The sequence below is a fragment of the Canis lupus genome, chromosome 16, assembly GCF_048164855.1.
Source record: "Canis lupus baileyi chromosome 16, mCanLup2.hap1, whole genome shotgun sequence".
Taxonomy (NCBI): domain Eukaryota; kingdom Metazoa; phylum Chordata; class Mammalia; order Carnivora; family Canidae; genus Canis; species Canis lupus.
In genome coordinates, this window is record NC_132853.1 from 36754085 (window position 1) to 36776501 (window position 22417).

Here is a 22417-nt window from a genome sequence, read left to right on the forward strand (position 1 = left end):
GTCCCAATAAATATATACATTTTTAAATCAAGGCCTTAACAGGATTCCTAGTGCTGAGGTAAGCATTAATAGGAATAGTTAATATTGGGATCCCTGGGTGGCGCAGCGGTTTGGCGCCTGCCTTTGGCCCAGGGCGCGATCCTGGAGACCCGGGATCGAATCCCACGTCGGGCTCCCGGTGCATGGAGCCTGCTTCTCTCTCTGCCTCTCTCTCTCTCTCTCTCTCTCTCTCTCTGTGACTATCGTAAATAAAAAAAAAAAAAAAAAAGGAATAGTTAATATTATTAGAACTAATTTTCTCATCGTTACAGTTATAAAAACAAAATAGGAGACTTTAGGAAGGAGTGAGTAGATGGACTTTTACTCTCCATGGACATTAAACCCAAATGTCTCAGGAAGAATTGTCCTCTTCTCTGTGCTCTCACGGCTCTTTTATTTGGTTGGGTTTCTTATACCACAATTCTCCAGAGCCCTGCACAGTGCCTGACTCAGCAAAACTGTTAACGTAAATACTCTGACGTGGAATACAGTAGACTGGGTTGGCTTTCTTCTTTACCTCTGATTAGGAGGCTATTTGAATATTCAAATAAGAAAGAAAAAAAGTCATGTTCTGGTAGTTCTATTTAGTTCCTGGTCAGATAGAAAAAAAAAGAAGAGTAAAGGAGAGAGAAAGAGAAACACTCACAAATCTGATGTGAAGAAAATGCTAATAACCTCCACTTTCCGTTAGGTAAGGAGATGAACATTTCATTAATGCATTTAATCATTTATTCAACAATTATTGCTTGACAACTGTATGCCAGGGACTATACTGGGCACTGGGTATAGAGTGGTAAACAACACGAGGCAAGATTTCTGCCTTTATGGAGTTTAGGGAACAGCACACACCAACTAAAGACAATAAAGTGGAGGAATGACATGAGACGGAATTTCCAGTATGAATAGGTTTGAGGACAGCGATATAGTTGAAATCAGAACTAAACCATTTGTCTCGAAGAATAACAAGAGGTGGTTTTCACCTCTTTCCATGTTTTGGGAGGTGGCTGGGTGAGGAGTGCTGGTGGGGATGAGCGGGCTCTGCACTAAAGCTCTCCACTTGGCACAGCCAACGAAAAAGGTAAGTTCGAAAAAGGTAAGATGCCACGATGACAACGACCAGGGGAACCTAACCTAGTCTAAGCGTCAGGCAAGCAAGACTCCCAAGGGGAAGTAGGAGCCTTACACAAATTTGAGGCAGAAATTGAGGATTACAGAGATTATTGGAAAGTCAACAAAACTCTGGTGAGACACCTATTCAGATTAAAAACTTTCGAGGATGTGAATTACTGCCCAGAAACGGTTGATTTTTCGGACCAAGCATCATGGGGGTCACTTGCGAAACCAGACGCTCTAATGCTCTAGGCTGCAGCATTCTAAACTACACTCGTTCCAGCGCTTGCAGTTTAAAAACTAAAACTCCCCGAACCCCTCGCCAACTCCGCGTGGTGGCGTAGGACGCGCGCAGCACTTCGGGTCTTGTAGTCTGGGAGGGACTCCGAATCCCATACGGCTGTGCGGAGGGTCGCCGCGCCTGCGCGGTGCGGGCGGCGGGCAGCGCCGAGTGCGAGGCTCTTTTGTTCGGCTGAGGGGAGGGCCGTTGGCTGGGGCCTGCGGTACGCCGCTTCAGTGAGGGGCTCGACTGCGGCCACCGGCTTGTTGCTTTTCTGGGCGCCACTCCCCCGGCCGGCCCGACGCGACGCGCCATTAGCGCGGCACCGATTCCTCTCGGGCTCTTGGGCGCTGCTCTGAGGTGAAGAGCCCGCTAGAGGCGGGGACGCGGGGGGGAGGCGCGCGGCGGCGGCGGCGGCGGCGGCGGCAGCGGCGGGAGCCCTGGGTGAGGGGCCGCGCGGGCTTGCAGCGGAGGGTGGGAACGGGGAGCGCACCCGGTCCCGCGCCCTTCCCGCACGGGGCCCTCCGCCGGCTGCAGGGGGTCGGGCGCCGGGCGCGAAAAGGATGGAGAGGGCGGGGCGGGCGGCGTACTCTGAGCAGGAGATCGAGACGATTCGGGGTGGGCCGAGCCCTGGCGGGTCGCTCCTCGGGGCCTGGGTGGACCGAGACAATGCTACGTAGGTTGGGTGGGCTGCCGGATTGGGGGAAGACACTTGAGTACAGCGGGGAGGGGACAGGCTGGGCAGCCTTGATGTTTGGACACGGCGAGGGGAGGGCTGACGGCTGCGAGACCCTTGGCTTCGAATGCCACCTGAGAATTTGGGGTCCGGCCGGGGCTGCCAGCGGAATTGCCGCTCGCCGGGCTAAGGACAAGTAACTTCGAGGACATCTTCGAGGGGGCTGGGCAGTCCAAGGTGTGCTACTCGGGGAGGAGACCTGTTGGATAAACTGAAGAGGGGGCTAGGAGAGGAAGGGGCAGTTACGTGCCGAGTTGGATCTGGAGAGGGAGGAGCTGAGAGAGTAAGTAGGGCGGAGGCCCCGAGAGTGTTTCTGTGAGGAGTTGAAAGGGGAAAACCGGCCGCCTTTGATTCCTGATGGGTCCTCACACAGTGGGGAGGCTGTAAGAATAATGTGTGAAGAAAGGACAAAAAACCCAGATTTCTTCCCCCTTTCCAGGTTTTCTACTGCCTCAGCTCTTTTGATTCCTTCGGGGAGTTAAAAAAAAAAAAAAAATCCCAAGTGCAGCGCTTGCTTGGATTCACAGTTACATACGTTTTTATCTGGGATCGTCACTGGTCGCAAAAGACAGTGGTATTGTAGAAACGTGTAGATGGGTTCATACTTAAGGAATTAAGTTAGTGAGAGATATGTAAGATGATGTGGGAAATGGGGAGACAAAGAAGAAGAGTTAGTGAGATCGTGAGATTTGTTTCCTAGGCTCTTATGATTTTCTTGCTTTGCTTTGCTTTGTCTTTCTTTCTTTCTTTCTTTCTTTCTTTCTTTCTTTCTTTCTTTCTTTTTTAAGCTAGCCTTTCTTTGTTGTTACAAAATTTGAATACGGGAATGAGCAGTACTTCTTCAAAGCTTCAGATGAAGGTTTTTCATGGATGGCCTTATATGCAGACTTGAATTGGTTTAACTCCATTGAGGTGGAGTTTACAAAAAGATCAGTGATACTGGAAAACTCTGGCCAGGGTTAAGATCGCCTCCTCAGTTGTATTAAGAATCGTGTTGGCAGTTTGGAATAGCTCTGAAAAGGTCCAAAGTTTGGAATGGAAACATGAATACAATTGGGAAATTAGTGCCTGTGTTCCTCCCTAGGTGCTTACAGGCATTTATATTGTAAGTGGTATGATTGAGTGGGAAACCCGTTGGAACTTGGAACTGGTCACACCTTAATAAAGCTTTAGCGGGGGTTCAGGATCTTCATTCATTTCCAGTTTTCCCTTTGGTGCTGTTATTCTTCTTTGGCTGCTGTAGCCTAAGTTTTTTCATTAAAGATGTAAATAGTGCGTGTAGCCTGTTGCTTCTAGCTTCGTGATTGAAAGGGACCAAGTAAGGATACCCTAGCCTTCTGCGTTTTTGACTGCGGGATACTGATAATTTTCTAACCAAATATCTGAAAAGAAGCAACCATTGTACTGAAGTGCCTAGGTGGCTCAGTCAGAAGAGCATGTTATTCTTAATCTCTGGGTCCTGAGTTCAAGCCCTATGTTGAGTGTAGAGATTACTTAAAAATAAACTTAAAAAAATAAAGTTAAAAAGCAACCATTATATTCTGTGCCCATTTTAAGGACTAGAAGAATGTTTCTTTTTGAGTTCATGCCATTTAAAAAAGAGAACTGATGCATTTTTGACATTTTCTAGTAGTTTCTCCCTCAGAATCTCATCTTCTTTATGTACTATCTCTGGTGGTATAACAGATACCACCAGATTGTACGTTAGGCTTGATTTTCATTTCATGGGTTATTTCCCCAAAGAGTTTTTGGAACAAAATGCTAATGGCTAGCATATGAACTCACATAAGATGGGGCTATACCTCTTGTTCTTCTAAATGTCTGGCACATGGTAGGTCATTCATATTGTTGAATGAATGGATATGGCTTTTAGATCCTTTCTTAGAATTCCATGTGCTAGCGGAAGGAGTTAATATGCACTTAAATAACTAGTTTTCCTGTCTTTGATCAATGACATTGGGTAGAGTATAACTGTTGTCCTTGTCATGCTTGTCCTAGCCTCAGTTTTTAATATACTCATCTTGGTCTGTAGATTGTGCAAGTAACAATTTTAAATACCTTAGGCAAAGACGAGAGGCTCCAGGTTCTGGGTTTCAATAGCAAGCTATAGTTTGAATATCTTGTTTTAAAAGTATCTTGAGGGACACCTGGGTGGCTCAGGGGTTGAGCGTTTGCCTTTGGCTCGGGGCATGATCCTGGAGTCCCGGGATCGAGTCCCACATCGGGCTCCCTGCATGGAGCCTGCTTCTCCCCCTGCCTGTGTCTCTGCCTCTCTCTCTGTGTCTCTCATGAATAAATAAATAAAATCTTAAAAAAAAATAAATAAAAGTATCTTGAAAAATCTTTTGGGTTCTATGTATAGGGTTAAATAAATGGTATTTCCAGATAGTGGTGTCTACTGAAAAATTGAATAGACTGTCCAAAGTTAATTGGAGAAGTTACCCAAATATGAACAAAATTCAGATCATGTCGTTATATGAATTGACTAACTTGTATTAATTCATTCCTGCCTTTAGCTTTTATGGTTTACTGACCAAGAAGGGGCTACCTAATTTGTCTGTGAAATTGTGCCTTTCTCTTTAATAATAGCTAACACGTTGAGGGCCTACCCGAACTGTGGTATGAAGGTTAGTGTCAATAATCTGGTTTTGTCTTGTTATCTGTGAATGCTTTGATCTCTGCTTTTAATTCCAACTTAGCCATACTTCTGGCCTAGCTTTCTAATCATTTTTATTTCGTCTTAAACTAAAAGACTTGCTTCAGGTTATCACTGTGTCCTACTAATATTTGTCCATCCCTGTGGCCTCTCAACTGAAAGCTGTGTGTATAGTTTCATCCACATGAGCATACTGAAAGGAGTTAGCCAAGTTTCTGGACACATCTCAGATAAAATTCTCATTTTATTAACACATCAGTATTCTAGTCCTAGGTCCTGAAATTCAGGAGCAGGTATTCCTTTAAAAATGAAACTCCTGCTTACTGGGTATGTGGCATGAGTTCTTGTTTTCTACTCAGTAAAGTTTTCCATCTGGAAAGCATTTGCCTCCCAAACAGCCATGGTTAACAAACAGACTAACAGCAGTTTAGAAGCATGAGTCAGGAAGACTACACATTGAGTATATATCACACATGTCTTCACCTGCCTTTTGATGACTGGTACATAGTTGCTAATGCTTCAGCAAAGGTGTACTGCATATTTACGATTTTGGGCTTGCTGATCAGATTCCTCACTGATCATTCCCTAAAACGCTGACAGCTTTGGACATCTTTTCCCTGATTTTTGGAGTCAGACATCCATCCAACTGCCCATACAAGGTTCTACACATTACACAGGGCTCAGGCCTGCCTTTAATTAAGAGTAAAAATAGAAACAAAATGCTTGAAGAACCGCAAGGAAAAGAGAAATAATACTTGGCTAGGTTGGGTAGACTTCATGGAAGAAGTAGCATTTAAGTTCGGTCTTGAAGGATGGGTAGGATCTTGGCTGCTGGTGTTGGACAGGTGCCCTTCTTAATAATGAACAAAGCCTTGCATGGAGGAAATGTGCAAGATATGTTCAGGTTATAGTTTTAACAGGACTGTAGGTTTTGTGAGGGAGTAGAAGTATGAAATGGTTGGAACCAAAGGGTGTTAGATGTCACGCTGAGGAGTTTGATCTTTGTTTTAAGGAGGAGAGGGATCTTGTAGAAAATTTTTTAGCAGTTACCTACCATTTTCCTATTCAGTCTACTCCGCCCAAACTAGTTTACACACCATCTACCTCAGACGTGCCTCATTGCTTTTGTTCACAACAGTTCCTTGGGCCAAATTGCCCTACTCAATCCACCTTTTCAAATGCTGTTGGAGCCTGGCTTCAATCCCAACTTTTCAAAACCTTTCCTAATCACCCTAGCCATTTATTCTTCTGAGCCTCTGTAGTGCTTTTGTGGTTGCTTATTCTTGCTAATGTTTCTTTTGCTAATTATTATATACTCTTACCATTTATCTTAGTGAAATAAAGTTCAACTTGCATTGTTTTGTATATTTTATATTTCAGTCCTGGCTCTGGGGGCTTTGGGAAATTTTCTTTGCTTCATAAGCCTTAGTTTTCTCATTTATGAAATGGGTCTAATAGAGTTGCCATGAGGATTGAATGCCTTTATATGCATTAAGTTTTAAGTATTCAGTAAATTTTAGTTGTTATCATTATGTTGTTATTACTTACCATTAAGGGATTCTCAAAAGCCTGTGCTGCTTGTGTGGCTGCATATCCCACTGGCCTAAACAAACAGCTCCATTTGCCTGGGTCTGAGAGGGTCCCTCCCTGCAATGTGGAATTGACTCTCTGCTTTTTTCGCCAGAGTGAGTTGGTCACCCTGTATTTTTTTTTTTTTTTTTTTTTTACATTTTTTTATTTATTTATGATAGTCACACAGAGAGAGAGAGAGTCAGAGACACAGGCAGAGGGAGAAGCAGGCTCCATGCACCGGGACCCGATGTGGGATTCGATCCTGGGTCTCCAGGATCCCGCCCTGGGCCAAAGGCAGGCGCCAAACCGCTGCGCCACCCAGGGATCCCTACCCTGTATTTTTTAATAGATAATATTAAACGCTGGAGGAGCTGTAGTTATAAACTTTTATAGTTATGAATGCCTAGGTCTTAAACCTAAGCTGGAGGCAAAAGAGGCAGAAGGAAAATAAGGAATGGAAAAAGGAGCTAGATGAAAGGAGGAGTAACATGGGAAGTGGTATGCATAATAATTATCATCTGGTCCTTACCGGCTCCTCTTTCAGTCTTCGTGATTTCTACCTGGCCACATTTCTGTTCTTCAGATAAGAGCAAGCTCTCCTCGCTTCAGTAGGACTTTGGACCAGCTATTCCCTAAACTTGGTGTGTTGTTCTGATTTTTGCTGAGTTGTCTCCTTGTCATTTGGATTCTGTATAAACTTACTTAAATCTAACGATACTTACTTTATATTTATAGCATTTATAACTAATACTTTCTTGCTTATTGTCTGTGTTCGCTCTGCCTGCACATGTATGCATGCACATACTCCCACTCATGCTCACTCATCCACATTAGAATATAAATTCTAGGAGACCAGGGATTTTTGTCTAGCACCTTACACAGAATAGGTACCCAAGAGATAATTGTTAAATGATGAATACTGTACGACAGAGTTCATTGGAAGAATTAACCTAACCTAAACCCTGGGGCCTCAGGGAGGCTTCTGGCCATGACATTTTAGGTAAGGGAAGTGTTCAAGTGAAAGAATGGGTCAAAGGACAAGGTAATTGTGAATGAAACGTTAGGTGTGGTGGTCTTCAGCTCAGATGCCCACAGATAATGCTGTGAAGAGATCTGCATTTTAAATGAGTGCCTGGTATTGAGAATGCATTGAATTAGGAGTGATCCAGACAAGAGATGATGTTAGCTTGCAATAGGATGGAAGTAGTAGGCCTAGAAAAATGTATGAATTGAAAGATATTTACCAAAACAAACAAGAAAGATATTTATAATACAAACTTAGTAGGACTTAGGAAGAGGCTAGATATGCAGGATGAGTGGAGAGAAATCAAGGATGGTTGTCCTTTTTGTCTTGAACTCAGTAAACACATTATGAATTCTTAGACCATTGTTCATTTCATTGGTTTTTTAAAAAAGTTAATATGTAAAAGCTGAGCTTGAAATCACAACTTCTGAAGCTTGTTATAGAGCTTTACTGTTTAGATCATTAAAACTGATTTTTGGTATTTATGCTGATCTTCAGAAATCTTTTTTTTTTCTTTTAGATTTAATTTTTTTATTCATGAGAGACACGGAGAGAGGCAGAGACATAGGCAGAGGGAGAAGCAGGCTCCATGCAGGGAGCCCTGTGTAGGACTGGATCCTGGGACTCCAGGATCACGCCCTCAGCCAAAGGCAGACACACTCAACCACTGAGCCAGCCACCCAGGCGTCCCTGATCTTTAGAAATCTTAAACTTCTTTTCACAAATAAACCATTTTGTTGAAATTTTCCAATGTATTCAGAATTTACCTCCTTTCTCGCCTATTTTATCTTTCTTCATAGGAAGTTATATTCCTTTTGCCAGTAACTACAAGAGCATTTTTACTTTATTTTCCTGTGCGGGTTAGATAAAAAGAAAAGCACAAGAAATTCCTACACTTAAGATATATGAAGTGTGATTTTTTTTCAGTTTCTGGCAGCTCTTCTGTCTTGGTCATCTAGAAGTGAGATCTTGTTTTCTCTGTTTCATAATTATTGGTTCCTTCATAATAGCCAGACCTGGATCCCTCTTGAATGTGTTCTGGACCTGCTCTCTGATTTTAAAAACAGCCATACACACAGTGTGGAAGTGCTGTTTTCTTAATGAGTTTTTAATGCATTGGGCTTCAGAAAGCTATATTTAAGCTTAAAGCAGTAAATAATATAATGAAATAAGACATATTACAAATATGTAAATAGGTAGTTAATATCAGAAGGTCATAAAAGTTCACCTCCGGAATCCCATGAGGGTTATTACACCTGTTTTACTTATTAGGAAATAGGTATTTAGTATTTAAATGTATAGAACTGCTTATAGGCATAAATTTGTTTTGAGAGGCAGGGACAGGAAAGATACCATCTTGTCCTCATACTAACTTTCTTCTGGTGAAAGGAACTATGAAGATCAAGCAGTGCTCTTCCAATTGCATTGCTAGTGCAGAAAAGGTCTAGATTGAATAATACTAAATGTGATATAAGAAGATTTTTGTGGGCAGCCCCGGTGGCGCAGCGGTTTAGCGCCCCCTGCAGCCCAGGGTGTGATCCTGGGGACGCAGGATCAAGTCCCACATCGGGCTCCTTGCGGGGAGCCTGCTTCTCCCTCTGCCAGTGTCTCTGCCTTTCTCTCTCTCTCTGTGTGTCTTTCATGGATAAATAAAATCTTAAAATTTTTTTTTGTTTTGTTTTCAAGAGCATTAGTTTATGCTCCAACCTTATTCTCAATTCTATGAAGAAAGTAAAATGTTTACCTGTCTTTTTTTTTTAAGATTTTATTTATTTATTCATAGACACAGAGAGAGAGGCAGAGACACAGGCAGAGGGAGAAGCAGGCTCCATGCAGGGAGCCTGATGTGGGACTCAATCCCCGGCCTCCAGGATCATACCCCAGGCTGCAGGCGGCGCCAAACCGCTCCGCCACCGGGGCTGCCCTGTTTACCTGTCTTTTAGCTAACTCTGAGAATTGATTTATGTCTGTAATAATGTATGTAATTTCACTTAAGGAATGTCGTTTCTGCCGGTCCCCTTTTAACAATGAGTTTTTTTTCCAAGGATATCCATCAAATCACCTAAGCAGTTTTAAAATTTATATAATTATTTATTTATTTTTAAGTAAACTGTATGTCCAGTGTGGGGCTCAAACTCATGACCCTAAGATCAAGAATCACACAAATCACCTAAAGAGCTTTAAAGGTGAGATGCCATGGTCGAAGCAACATTGTTTGTAATAATAGAAAATTGGAAACAACCCAAATTTTCATCACTAGGTGTATGGTTAGAGTATATGTCCTAGCAATACGGAATACTATGCAGCCTGTTATGAATGGAAATCTCTATGGAACGGCATCAGAGATATATACTATATTCCATAAAAAGGCAAGTTGTAGGGCAGCCCCGGTGGCTCAGTGGTTTAGCGCCACCTTCAGTCCACGGCGTGATTCTGGGGACCTAGGATCGAGTACCACTTCGGGCTCCCTGCGTGGAGCCTGCTTCTCCCTCTGCCTGTGTTTCTGCCTCTCTCTCTCTATCATGAATAAATAAATAAAATCTTAAAAAAAAAAAAAAGGCAAGTTGTAGAACTGTAATAATCTATTTTCACTTAATGTTTATCTGTGTTAGTTTATGTATAGAAGAACGAAAACAAACAGGCTTTGACAGGTTTTGGGCCAAGGAACTTTGATTTCCTAAATTAAATATTTTTTAATTGAATATGAATACATGTATTATATTACATATAGAAAAACAGTATTTCTTTAATACAATGCACACCGTACTTTGTATGTCATTGGATCTGGGTGTCCATATTTATAAACTCCATCCATAGGCGATTCTGATTCTCCTATAGGTAAAAGCTCTGTACTCAAGGTCTGCTTCTCTGTGAATTCTTTCTTAGTAAAGATGGTCACCTCACCAGGTCAACATTCTAAATGCTTCTTCATGACATTTAGCTAAAAGGCCTACTGCTTTGGTTTCAGAGGTCTGTGGTTGTTACCTTGTCCTGACATCTGGAATTTGATCTTCCAAACTGGCAAGAAATCTATCAGTACCAGCTCCTCAAAAACAAAACAAAAATGCCTTTATCTTGTATCTGATACTGTACCGCCTTCTACTTTCAAGTAGCATTGTTCCTCTCTATTTTCTAGTATCTTACCTCCTGGTAGAGGTAGTGTGGGGGAGAATTGAGACAGTGCTTTTTTATCTCTTGAAAGAACTATGAGTTCATGACTCTTCAGATTTACACCGTCTCTGGATTCATTGGGACATTATAGATGAACTTTGGTTTCTTAAAATTGGCATTTTCTCAGTACTCTCTCCAGCCTACTTGGTGTGGGTATTTAACTTAAAAAATTCTGCACTGTCTAGGTTGTGTCGATTTAAAAGACTCCAAAGAGTTGCTGGGACACTAACAACCAAGGCTTTGCTACTGCCTGCTGATTTAATTAACAGTGAATACCTTTGTATTCCAGTAACCAATTAAGAATTTTTTTTTAACAGCCATACCTTACAAGGTCTTTTCTGAAAGAAAATCATTATCAGTCACTTACTTATTTACTGATGACAAATTGTAGGGAGGATCCATTTAAAGAGACCTCTATCCTTTCCTTATACAGGCTGAAGGGAAGTCTCCTCTCCCTACAGGTGTGTGGCTACCTCCTAGTACTTTCTGGCATCAGGGCCATTAGCTCAGCCTCGCTAGGTGTCCTTACTGAGGTGCTATGCTCTTTGTTAATTGTGTGACCTTAGGTGATTTATAGAGTGTAAATCTGTTTTGTTATCTAAGAGGTGTTGATAACATCTGAGTGGCTTATTTCATGGGATGGTTTCAAGGATAAAATGAGACAACAGTGCAGTAGCACTTTGAAATTTGTAAAATTAATACAAGTGTATTTTTCTAGGCAGCTTAAAATGTGGCAGACCCAGTATATGTATTTAAGTCCTCTCTGCACCCAACGTGGGGCTCAAACTTCCAACCCTGAGATCAAGTCACACGCTTTACTGACTGAGCCAGTTAGGTGCTCCCTATCTTAGTAAATATTTAGATAAAAGTTAAAGCAGCTCGAGTAACTAGGTTTTTTGTCTGCAACATCAGGATAAACCTTAAGGAGATTTGTCCAAGGACTAAGAATTCTGAGTTAATCCAGAACTGTTCCCACTTGTGTACACCTTTGGGATGTGTTCTGACAGTGATTGACCAGTGATTATGGCACTTTTGATGCCATAATTTGGTTGCCAGGATGTTTAGGAGGGAGTGGCAGATTTTGTTGATGAAAGGCATTTTTCCATTTTGCTACTATGCTGATTTGAGTTACTTTGAGGCTTGCCAAGCAATTCCAATTGAGAAGCCTTCTAGAGGATCCCTGGGTGGCTCAGTGGTTTGGCGCCTGCCTTGGGCCCAGGGCATGATCCTGGAGTCCCAGGGTCAGGTCCCACATCCGGCTCCCTGCATGGAGCCTGCTTCTCCCTCTGCCTGTGTCTCTGCCTCTCTCTGTATCTCTCATGAATAAATAAATAAATCTTAAAAAAAAAAATGAAAAAGAGTCCTTCTAGATGTCCCTGCTAGTATTTGGAGACTGCCATATTTGGAGAAAGGGGGGTTTTCTTGAAATAATCCATTTGGAAACTGAGAATTGTCTCCTTGTAATATTTAAGGGGGCTCCTGGCTCCTCAGAAGGTTCTAGATTCTATAGAAAGACTAGATTGCATTTTTAATCTACTGATTTTGACAAACAGCTTATTCAGGACCCTAAGAACTACCTATAAAGGGAAAACTCAAGTTGAGAAGCCTGGCTGAGAATCTCCAGTATAAAGAATCCAGTACCTTAGATAGATGCTGGCATAAGCCAGATATGAAAGCTCAGAGAGAAGAAGGAGTCTGTTTTCTAATTCTTCAGGGTTTTTTTTTTTAAGATTTTATTTATTCATGAGAGGCGGAGGTCGGGGCAGAGATAGGGAGAGGGAGAAGCAGGCTCCCTATGGGTAGGTAGCCTGATGCGGACTCCATCCCAGGGCCTTGGGATCACGACCTGAGCCTGAAGGCAGACACTCAACCACTGAGCCACCCAAGTGCCCCCATTCTTCACTTTTCTGAGTTGATCTTAAGATAGTGAGTTCAGTGGGCAGCCCAGGTGGCTCAGCAGTTTAGCGCTGCCTTCAGCCCAGGGTGTGATCCTGGAGAGCCGGGATCGAGTCCCGAGTCCCATGTCCCACGTCGGGCTTCCTGCATGGAGCCTGCTTCTCCCTCTGCCTGTGTCTGTGCCCCCCCCCTCGAATGAATGAATGAATGAATGAATGAATGAATGAATGAATGAATGAATAAAATCTTTTAAAAAGAAAAGATAAGTGAGTAAAGAAAATCAAGAGGTCTCACTTTAGATTTTCCCATGGGGGGCAGGGTGTTTTTTCTTAACCTAAAGGATACATTCTTACTCTGTTCTATGATTCTTCCTCCTTGGGACCAGGCTAATGCTACAGGAGCAGAGGCCTGCAGTAGCTAGAGACAAAACAAGCTGTCCTGACCCTTTTCCTTCATAGTAGCAGGATCCAGTGGGTAGTATTCACAGTTTCTTTTTGTAAGACAAATAACAGCTATTAATGTAGATAACACAGGGCTTTAAATAGCTCTGAATTCTGAAGCCATAATGATAGAATGCCTTTACTTTCTTAAATTTAATTACTTGGTAGAGGAATTATTAGGGAACAGTTAACTATTTTTGGATTGTTATAACCCATTGTTTACCTTCCATCTACTGAGAAAGGGAGTATCTTCTAATTTCCAAGTCCAAATTAACATAGAGAGTTGTGGTACCCTTTGTTATCAAAGGTAATCTGTTTTTCTCCACACATTAACCAAAGACTGAAGATGAATCCTGCTTACTCCTTCAACTCATAGTGGAAAGAAGCAAGGGATAGCACTTCTTCTGGGGAGGAAACACAACTGCATTTATCCAAACAGAAAACTAAATTTTTCTTTCCTCATAAAATAACACTTGTCCTATGGCAGTCAGAATTCTGAAAACCTGAAAGCATCTCCTTCCAGAAAGAAGTACACACAGCCTCTGAAGCAGAGGTACGATGAAGCTAGCTAGCCAAGTATTAGCCAGGTTACATTCAATCTACTGATTAGTCTGTACAATAAAAGAAGAAAGGGGGGATCCCTGGGTGGCGCAGCGGTTTAGCGCCTGCCTTTGGCCCGGGGCGCGATCCTGGAGACCCGGGATCGAATCCCACATCGGGCTCCCGGTGCATGGAGCCTGCTTCTCCCTCTGCCTGTGTCTCTGCCTCTCTCTCTCTCTGTGTGTGACTATCATAAATAAATAAAAATTAAAAAAAAAAAAAGAAAGGGAATTTTCTCTAAAAGAGGTTGAGAGGAAGGAAAGCAAAGCAGATTCTTAAGTATGTAAGTGGAGAGGAAGAGTGTTGAAAAAGATGCCTCTTATCTGAGAACAGATGAGTGTTCTGAACCCCTCTGTATACAGGGCCTTGGGTGTTGCCTTAGACCACACTAGGAGCACTCCAGAAAACATTGTTTTATGCCACTCTGTAAAAATTCAGAACAGCTTTAAGTGGAAGTGGTGTCTGCTTTTTTTCTTTTCAGACATTAAGCATCAGAAAGCCAGGAACCATTTCTTATTCTCTTGAATCTCCAGTATCCAGCAGTGTCTAGATTTTCTAGTAGTTAAGTAAATGTTTCAGTAAGTAAGCATTTCTCATATATGCAGACATGGGAATATCTCAGAGTGAAAAACCAAAGCTTCTGCGGATAATTTAACTGCTTCATAATGATGAATTCGACTTTTATGAAAATTTGTTATATTTTATATAGTCTATATATGGACTTAAATATTCTATCTGTACATGCCAGTTTTAAAGTATATTTAGAAGAGTTTCTATTTTAGGCTGAGTGAGACTCCCTTTCCCGAGGATGCTAGTATCCAGTTTAACCCCAAATCAGCATTGCCTTGAATTTCAGACGTAGTAACTACTTTCTTGGCTTAGATTATCTGCCATACCCTTAATTCTTTGTATGTCATTGTGGGCAATTGTGACCTACCAGTTTGTAGATTTTTGGCCAGTTTTAAAGCTCAATTTTGTTGTATTGATATCTTATGGCGCCACCTACTGACACAAATTGGTAAACAAATGGCTTCAAGTCTACCAGCAGTCAAGAGTTGTATTTGAAGGACTAAAAATAGATTAATAGGGGACTAGAATTTTAGCACTAGAAGTCACCCAGCCTGAAGATGTATTTTACAAAAGAATAAGCTCAGGTTCTATTATCTGTGATAACTATTTTTTTTGCCTGCCATTTTCCAAATTATTGCAGTGTCTTGAGTTTAGAGGATTTCATGGTCATTCTGGCATTTTTACATTTTTTTTTAAGATTTTATTTTATTTATTCATGACAGACACACACAGAGAGAGAGGCAGAGACACAGGGGGAGAAGCAGGCTTATGCAGGGAGCCTGACGTGGGACTCGATCCCTGGTCTCCAGGATCATACCCCAGGCTGAAGGCGGCACCAAACCGCTGAGCCATCGGGGCTGCCCATTCTGGCATTTTTGAGTATTTTCCTGCCTCAGAAATAAGCTAAGTAGAATAAGAAACTAATAAGAAACTTTGACATTTTAAACCATTGGTTCAGAAAAGACTGCAAAAAGAGCTTTGAGACTCAGGAAGAAGTGTTTAAGAATGCAAAGAAATGGGTTGTATTATATATGCAAATACAAAAGAAAAACCAGATGTTTGATAAATAGACAAGCTACCTCACACTAACATTTGAAGTCTAGTGATATGAAAGTATAGATCAGAGGATTATATGTATATAAATAAGTCTGATGTATGTACATTATTTTTAGGAGCCTTGCTTTCAATTTTATTTATTTAGTTAGTTATTTTTAAAGATTTTATTTATTCATGAGAGACACACGCACAGAGAGAGAGAGAGAGAGAGGGAGGCAGAGGGAGAAGCAGGCTCCTTGCAGGGAGCCCAACGCGGGACTCAACCCTGGGTCTCCAGGATCAGGCCCTGGGCTGAAGGAGGCACTAAACTGCTGAGCCACCCGGGCTGCCCCTATTTATTTATTTTAGGAGAGCATGAGCAGGAGATAAGGGCAGAGGGAGAGGGGGAGAGAAGGAAGGAAAGAAGGAGACTCCCCACTGAAGGGAGAGCCTTGCACAGTGCTCGACCTCCTGACCCCAAGATTATAACCTGAGCAGAAACCAGGAGTCGGATGCTTAACTAACTGATCCACCCATGCCTCCCAATTTAATATTTTAGATACATGCTTTACAGTAAGAGGGGTATTGGGAACTTTTTAAACTTAGAATAGGTATAAAACTCTTAAGTGGAGATACAACAATAAAGAAGCTGAATAAAGTTTTGCGTTGAGATTGGCTGGGACTGTTTATGAACTTTCTAGCTTAATATATCAGAAAGCCTTATTTAAAAAAAAAAAAAAAAGAAAGCCTTATTTTATACTGCAGTTGTATAGGCAGAACAGCTAATACAAGCAGCATACACCATTAAAGTCAGAGCTGTCCCTGGATTTCTAACCATCCAAATATTCACCTAACCAAGAAAAATGTGCCCTAACGCCCTTTTTATTTTATTTTATCACTTTAGCAGCGTCACCCTTTAGACCAGAAAGCTGGCGGGCACTATGGGGAAGAAACAAAACAAGAAGAAAGTGGAGGAGGTGCTAGAAGAGGAGGAAGAGGAATATGTGGTGGAAAAAGTTCTTGACCGTCGAGTGGTAAAGGGCAAAGTGGAGTACCTCCTAAAGTGGAAGGGGTTCTCAGAGTAAGTTTCATTAACTTGGGTAAATCTATCTATTTAGTCACTGACTATTTCTCAGGAGTCTAGTAATGCGCAAGGCCTAGGGTGCTCTGATGGGTAGTATGACCCAGGCCTGGCCTTCATGGCTTAGAGTCTAATGAGGAAAACTGTCCACATGTACAAAGTGCTACAATGCAAGACAGTGATTTATGAGAAGCAGTTTTATGTGCAGCTTTAGACTGATTCAAGTTTGCAAAGAAAGTAATTTTCCTTTGAAGAAGGCAAGTTTCTAAGCTTTTAATTTACATTAAAAAGTCTGATGCCCACCCCCCTGCCCCAAGAAATCTCAGTGTTACCAAGTTCTTGGTCTTGGACAAAATCTGGATACTCATTATCATTAACTCCTCTTTTCCAAGGACACCAGCTCTCGTCATCCTGTGCATCTCCTTAGTATGAGTGTGCTAACTTTTGAGTGGAAAGTGTGACTCACTGTGCCCTCTGGTTTCAGTGAGGATAACACGTGGGAGCCAGAAGAGAACCTGGATTGCCCTGATCTCATTGCCGAGTTTCTACAGTCACAGAAAACAGCACATGAGACAGATAAATCAGAGGGAGGCAAACGCAAAGCTGACTCTGATTCTGAAGATAAGGGAGAAGAGAGCAAACCAAAGAAGAAGAAAGAAGAGGTAAGGGGAGAACAAGTTTTACTAGCCCAGAATTCCTACTGCTGTCAAAGCTGAAAAGCCTTTTAATTTTTAAATTTAAGGAGTTTTATTCTGCTGCTTCTTGGGCCTCAGCACCCATCTCTCCTTCCTCTGGAATCTTAGGCTAATGCTTATAAAGTGTTTGGGGGTTCACTTTGCTGAAGCCATGTAATCTATACTTTATCCAAGTTTCTTTCCTTTTTTTTTTTTTTTTTTTTTTTTTTAAGATTTTATTTATTTATTCATGAGGGACACACAGAGAGAGAGAGGCAGAGACACAGGCAGAGGGAGAAGCAGGATCCATGCAGGGAGCCTGATGTGGGACTCGATCCCGGGCCTCCAGGATCACACCCCGGGCCGAAGGCAGGCGCTAAACTGCCGAGCCACTCGGGCTGCCCTACTTTATCCAAGTTTCAAGAATAATAATGAGTGCAAATAAATTCATTCCTATAGATAGTTTTCAGTGTTGTAATCATTACAGGTGTTAGCTCTATATTTATTCAGTACCTTAAAGTAAGTTATCTTCTGAGGGTGAAGAAACTGTTGTGAAAATTTATTTTGCTTGAGATGTATGTCCCTTTTTACATATGGGGAAACCTCAAGACCTTGATGGAAGAATCACTCAGAAGGATGCATAAAGGCCTGTGACTTGGAGCCAAGGTATTGATGAAATACTGACAAGAATGTGATTATATTAATCAGAGGAGCAGGAGTGACTCTAGTCTGGATAACAGTCCCACATAATTAAATTTGTTGCATCCATCTGATTTTTACAGTCAGAAAAGCCACGAGGCTTTGCCCGGGGTTTGGAACCAGAGCGGATTATTGGAGCTACAGACTCCAGTGGAGAACTCATGTTCCTGATGAAATGGTGAGTCTGCTGGTGGCCCTGTGTGGTGGTTTTTTTCTTCTCCCCATCTGTTCCATGCCAGAGGAAAAGAGCTGGATCTTCGAAATTCCAGTCGCCCAAGTGTGAAATCTTTAAGATGGCATAGTCCTTCGATAGTGACCCTCGGCCTGACTGCCAGCCTGGACTCATGAGTTACAGGTAGGGGCCCTTAGGATTCTCAGATCTTTGCCCCATTTATTAGGAGGTGGGAGAAAATCCAGGATGGAGAAGGTACAGGGAAGGATCACATTTCACTTCTGTGAATGAAGGGGTTGGGAATGAAATGTGATTGAACCACCTTCCCCTTGTACAACCTCCTTAATAAAAATTGGGCTGGCCCCAGGATCAGAAGTTCTGTTAACTTCTCAGGGTTATTTAAGAATTTCTGTAGCTCTTCCTTTGTCTTTGATTGTTAGATCCTTTCCAATTTGTGCAGATTCTGTAATTCCAGGATCAGCCAGTAGGGGTCAGCAAGTCCCCTTTACTGTACTGAGAGCATAGAGTAATAGGCTATTTTTTTCCATTAGAAGTATGAATACCAATGGTAGTAATACTCCACAAAACAGCTTAAGGAAAACAGTTGTCTTGAGAATGATAAGAACTTTAATTAACCCCAGATTCCCTAAAATATCCCTATTCTCCGCCAAAAGGAAGGCTTTCTTTTCTTTTTCTTGCTGGTTGAAAAATGTTTGTGCTTTTTCCCCCCCCAGGTAGGTCTCAAACATTGTCCTTAAAATATAAATTAGGAGGGAATGATTCTAAGCCTTTACCAGTTAAGGCAGAATTTTAAGGATTTTGTCCTTTTGTCAGTCTAGAATCTTCTCTTAAATTCCTGTCTATACTAATTCCTCTTGCTTAGAAGGTGGTCAGAGAGGCCTGACTTTGACACTGCTGAAAGCTTATGTCACAATTAGGTGAAACTCTTGTTTTCTTATTTTGTGTTTCCTATGTTCACTGAATCTGACATTTTAGCTGCTTTACTGCTAGCCTATAGGAGAAAAGTTCATTTTTCATTTTTAAGGTGTGCATCTGGGGTGGTGGGGGGAGATTGATACCAGGAGCTACAATCCAACTAGAATATATTTTCACTGTCTGCATGTGATCAGTCTGAGTTACTATACTATCTCCATATTGTTTAAGATTGCACTTCTTTGGTTGAATTACTGCTATTTTTAAAGATTATACCTGAATGTAATTCTACAAGTTAAGATAAAAAGATTGGATGTTGATTAGAAAAACCTAGTTCATTTTAAGATGATTTTCTGGAAGAGTTGAAATAGTTGTCCATTACCAAAATAGAAAATATTCCTTTGTTATGAAATAACTGAACTTCCCTCAAAGTATTGTTTGAATTGTCAACAAGGGCAGCCTCCTTCAGGCTCCCATATTGTTAGACTCCTTTTCCCTCCCATTCTCTTCAGTCTGTTGTTCAGAAACATACCTTACCAGTTTAGTCAATCCTGGTTCCTTGTGCTCTCTGGCTTTGGTTTATCTGTTTCTGAGTTCTAGAAGTTTTGGGTGGTGCCTCATTGGATCCCATCATATAACTGCTACCTGCCTTAATGCTGCTACTCTCATCTAGGAGATTCCTAGTGACCTTACTCCTAAGTCCTTTGTAATATGTATGTGATTTTCAAATTTTGAGACCATTTTTTAAAATTCAGGAAAATATAGAGAATTATGTAACAGTCCCTTATTTTCTACTTCCCAGTGTTGAAGCACCATTTCAAAGCACCTGGGAGTTGTGGAATATCTGTGTGAGCATGGCATTTGGTAATGTTAAACAGTGTAATTATGAGTCAATGAGAATGTGTCCACCTGCATTGGCTAGAGCCAATGGTATTAAATCTTATTATTGGTATTAAATCTTACTATTGGTATAAAATCAATTACTATCCAAAATTCTACTACAAAGCCAAGATCTCTCCATGGGCTCTTGGGAGCTTGGCTTTTGGATGAGTATGGTAGCCTTTCTTCTGCCCTCCAAGAATCTGAGAGTCATGTTTGTTTTTGTTTTTGTTTTTTCCTGGCCTTGCCAGAGGTTCACATGTGATAGATTGAGTTAAGTGACTGAGCTTAACAAAGATACCAGAGAGGATTTTCAACAGAAGACCTCTGAGGATGTCACTTGACTAAATGCTGTGTAGGCCATGTTATCGCCCTATCCCTTGTGTAATCCAGGTTAGGAGACCACTAGCACCTGGTCTCAGGGTCTCTCTGCTTTGTTCTGCAGGAAAAATTCTGATGAGGCTGACCTAGTCCCTGCCAAGGAAGCCAATGTCAAGTGCCCACAGGTGGTCATATCCTTCTATGAGGAAAGGCTGACGTGGCATTCTTACCCCTCGGAGGATGATGACAAAAAAGATGACAAGAATTAACTGTCCTGAGTACCTGCCCCTGTCACATCTGACTGTGGGTTTCAAGTGGGGAGGGAAGGAGTTCTACTCGTCTTGACACCGTAGAGGTGGCTTGAGAAGATGTCCTTTGAAGAGCCAGTATCGTTTCTGTGCCCTACAGCAGCCCAAGTGCTTTAAAGCCTTTCCATGCTGTGTAGTTTGCACACCCATCCCAGTGGAGGGGAAGGAAGAGAAGTATTGCAAGGCCACCCATTCTGTACTTTGCTGAGAAAGGCAAAGGGCCTTCCATGAAGGACAGAACTTGCAGAATGGGTGTGTGGGAGAGCAAAAGATACTGTAGATCTTCAAAGTGCATCTCCACAACCCACAGCCTTCTTCCCAATAGTGTTAACTCTGCATTTTTACAGCGTAGCATGTGTGTAGTTTTTGGCTATTTCTGGTGTATCATTTGGGGGTGGGAGGGTTGGGGGTGGGAAGGAACGGAGATGGGTAGGATCATTTTTGTTAAAATTTGGGGCCTGATTGGGAAAATGGTGAAACAATGGAAAGAACAAACTTGTGGTGATTTGGTTCTGTGTCCAGAATATTTTATCTTTTCAAAAAATGTCATTGGCAACCTAAATGAGGACTGTGAGAGACTGTTTAAAAGCTGTGAATGCCTGAAACTTAAAGCCAAGGTGTTCCCTGCCTGAGCTTAATGCTATTCCCAACAAAGGACTAAGCCAGTTAATAAGTTACCAAAGCTGCCATTTTGGGGATGGAAACTGGTTGAAGAGGGAAAGTCTTATTGGAGCGTATACATAGGCAGATTGTTCTGTCATAGAGGTGCTAATTCTTGAAATTGGTAAGAAGACCCTTTCTTTTCCAACTATGAAGTTTTAAACATCAGCTTATCCATCCAAGCCACTGGCTGAGGTATTTGGGGAGGAGAAGAGGGTGGTATAGAAGGTGGGAGAGTAGAGAAAGACAAGGGCCCATGCTCTTAGGGTGGAAAACTCTTGGAGCCTATTATTTGAACTTTGAACCCTGAAATCATTGGTGGCAGGGTTCAATCACTGACAGCACAAGTTCATTGAATCACTTCAAGAGTTGAATGACTTCAAAAGCCCTGGTCTCAGGAGAAGATTAAACTTTCATACTGGGGCAGTGGTTCACTTTAAAACACAAAACAAAACAAAAAAATTTTTTAATCCTAAGAACTAATACCCAAAATGCTGTCTTGAATCATGAGATCCATCAGTTCTTGACATCGTCTAGACCTGCATTCTAGAACTCCATTGTAAAATCTTTTTAGGCATGTGTTAGGTTTCTGTGAAAACTTTGTTTAAATGTAAACTTCATACCACATTTGTCAGTTTTGTCTTAATAAAACTATAGATTTATAATCCTTGATTTCTGTCTTGATTAAGTATTACCAAAAACCCTCCCTGCCTTTGATTACCTTTTGGTTCAGCTTATAAGGAAACAACTTCTACAGTTGGACGGTTTGATTTTTTTTTTTAATTTTTTTTTTTAAGATTTTATTTATATTTGTTCATGAGACAGAGAGAGACAGAGGCAGAGGGAGAAGCAGGCTCCATGCAGGGAGCCCGATGTGGGACTCGATCCCAGGACTCCAGGATCACGATCCTAGCTGAAGGCAGACGCTCAACCGCTGAGCCACTCAGGCATCCCAAGGAAGGTTTAATTTCTTGAACACTGTAGGTTTGAAAATCTAATGCCTGGCCTGAATCTTTGAGTGGTCTCATTATGTAGTAAATATTTATTGAACGTCTATAATTGCTATAGAGATTATAAAACTTGTCACATCATTCTGCCTTCATATTGCTCAAAGTTTGCTTATTTATTTATTTATTCATTCATTCATTTTTTGCTCAAATTTAATTTAGCACTCTGACCTGCTAGCACTTCCAAACCATGATATGTTTGGAAACGTGTTTGTTTGTTGTTGCTGTCAGTTTGTTTTTTTAATAATAGGTTTTTTGAGTTATGTTTGTTTTTATTCATGAGAGACTCAGAGAGGCAGAGACGTAGGCTGAGGGAGAAGGAGGCTCCCTATGGGGAGCCTAATGTGGGACTCGATCCCAGGACCCCAGGATCACGACCTGAGCCAAAGGCAGATGCTCAACCACTGAGCCACCCAGGTGCCCCAGAAACATGGGTTTTTTTTTTTTTGTTTGTTTTGTTTTTTTTGAAACATGGGTTTTGAGTTAGGTTTAGTTCTTGGCTTATGTATTTTGTAGACTTGTGTCACTTCAGCTAATAGTCAACTCCAAAATTT

At 41.6% G+C, this 22417-nt stretch overlaps 1 protein-coding gene across 5 annotated transcripts; it reads left to right on the forward strand.

Annotated features, from left to right (window-relative positions):
• Positions 1-706: 706 nt before the first annotated feature.
• CBX1 (chromobox 1) lies at positions 707-21521 on the forward strand. Of its 5 annotated transcripts, none has more exons than XM_072780271.1 (5): positions 707-730; positions 16034-16210; positions 16695-16872; positions 17667-17761; positions 19491-20000. In XM_072780271.1, the coding sequence occupies exons 2-5, from the start codon at positions 16071-16073 to the stop codon at positions 19642-19644; spliced, it is 567 nt and encodes a 188-aa protein (XP_072636372.1). In that variant the 5' UTR covers positions 707-730; positions 16034-16070; the 3' UTR covers positions 19645-20000. The 5 variants fall into 5 exon arrangements, with proteins under 5 accessions (XP_072636372.1, XP_072636373.1, XP_072636368.1 ...); XM_072780272.1 differs by lacking the exons at positions 707-730; positions 19491-20000 and adding exons at positions 1558-1789; positions 20013-21521; XM_072780267.1 differs by lacking the exon at positions 707-730 and adding an exon at positions 1558-1789 and having other exon boundaries at positions 19491-19998.
• Positions 21522-22417: the final 896 nt, after the last annotated feature.

Coding starts and splice junctions, on each gene's coding strand:
- CBX1 (XM_072780271.1), top strand. CDS start 16,071: ATGGGGAAGAAACAAAACAAGAAGAAAGTGGAGGAGGTGCTAGAAGAG. Junction 16,211..16,694: donor AAGTGGAAGGGGTTCTCAGA/GTAAGTTTCATT, acceptor CTCTGGTTTCAG/TGAGGATAACACGTGGGAGC. Junction 16,873..17,666: donor CAAAGAAGAAGAAAGAAGAG/GTAAGGGGAGAA, acceptor TGATTTTTACAG/TCAGAAAAGCCACGAGGCTT.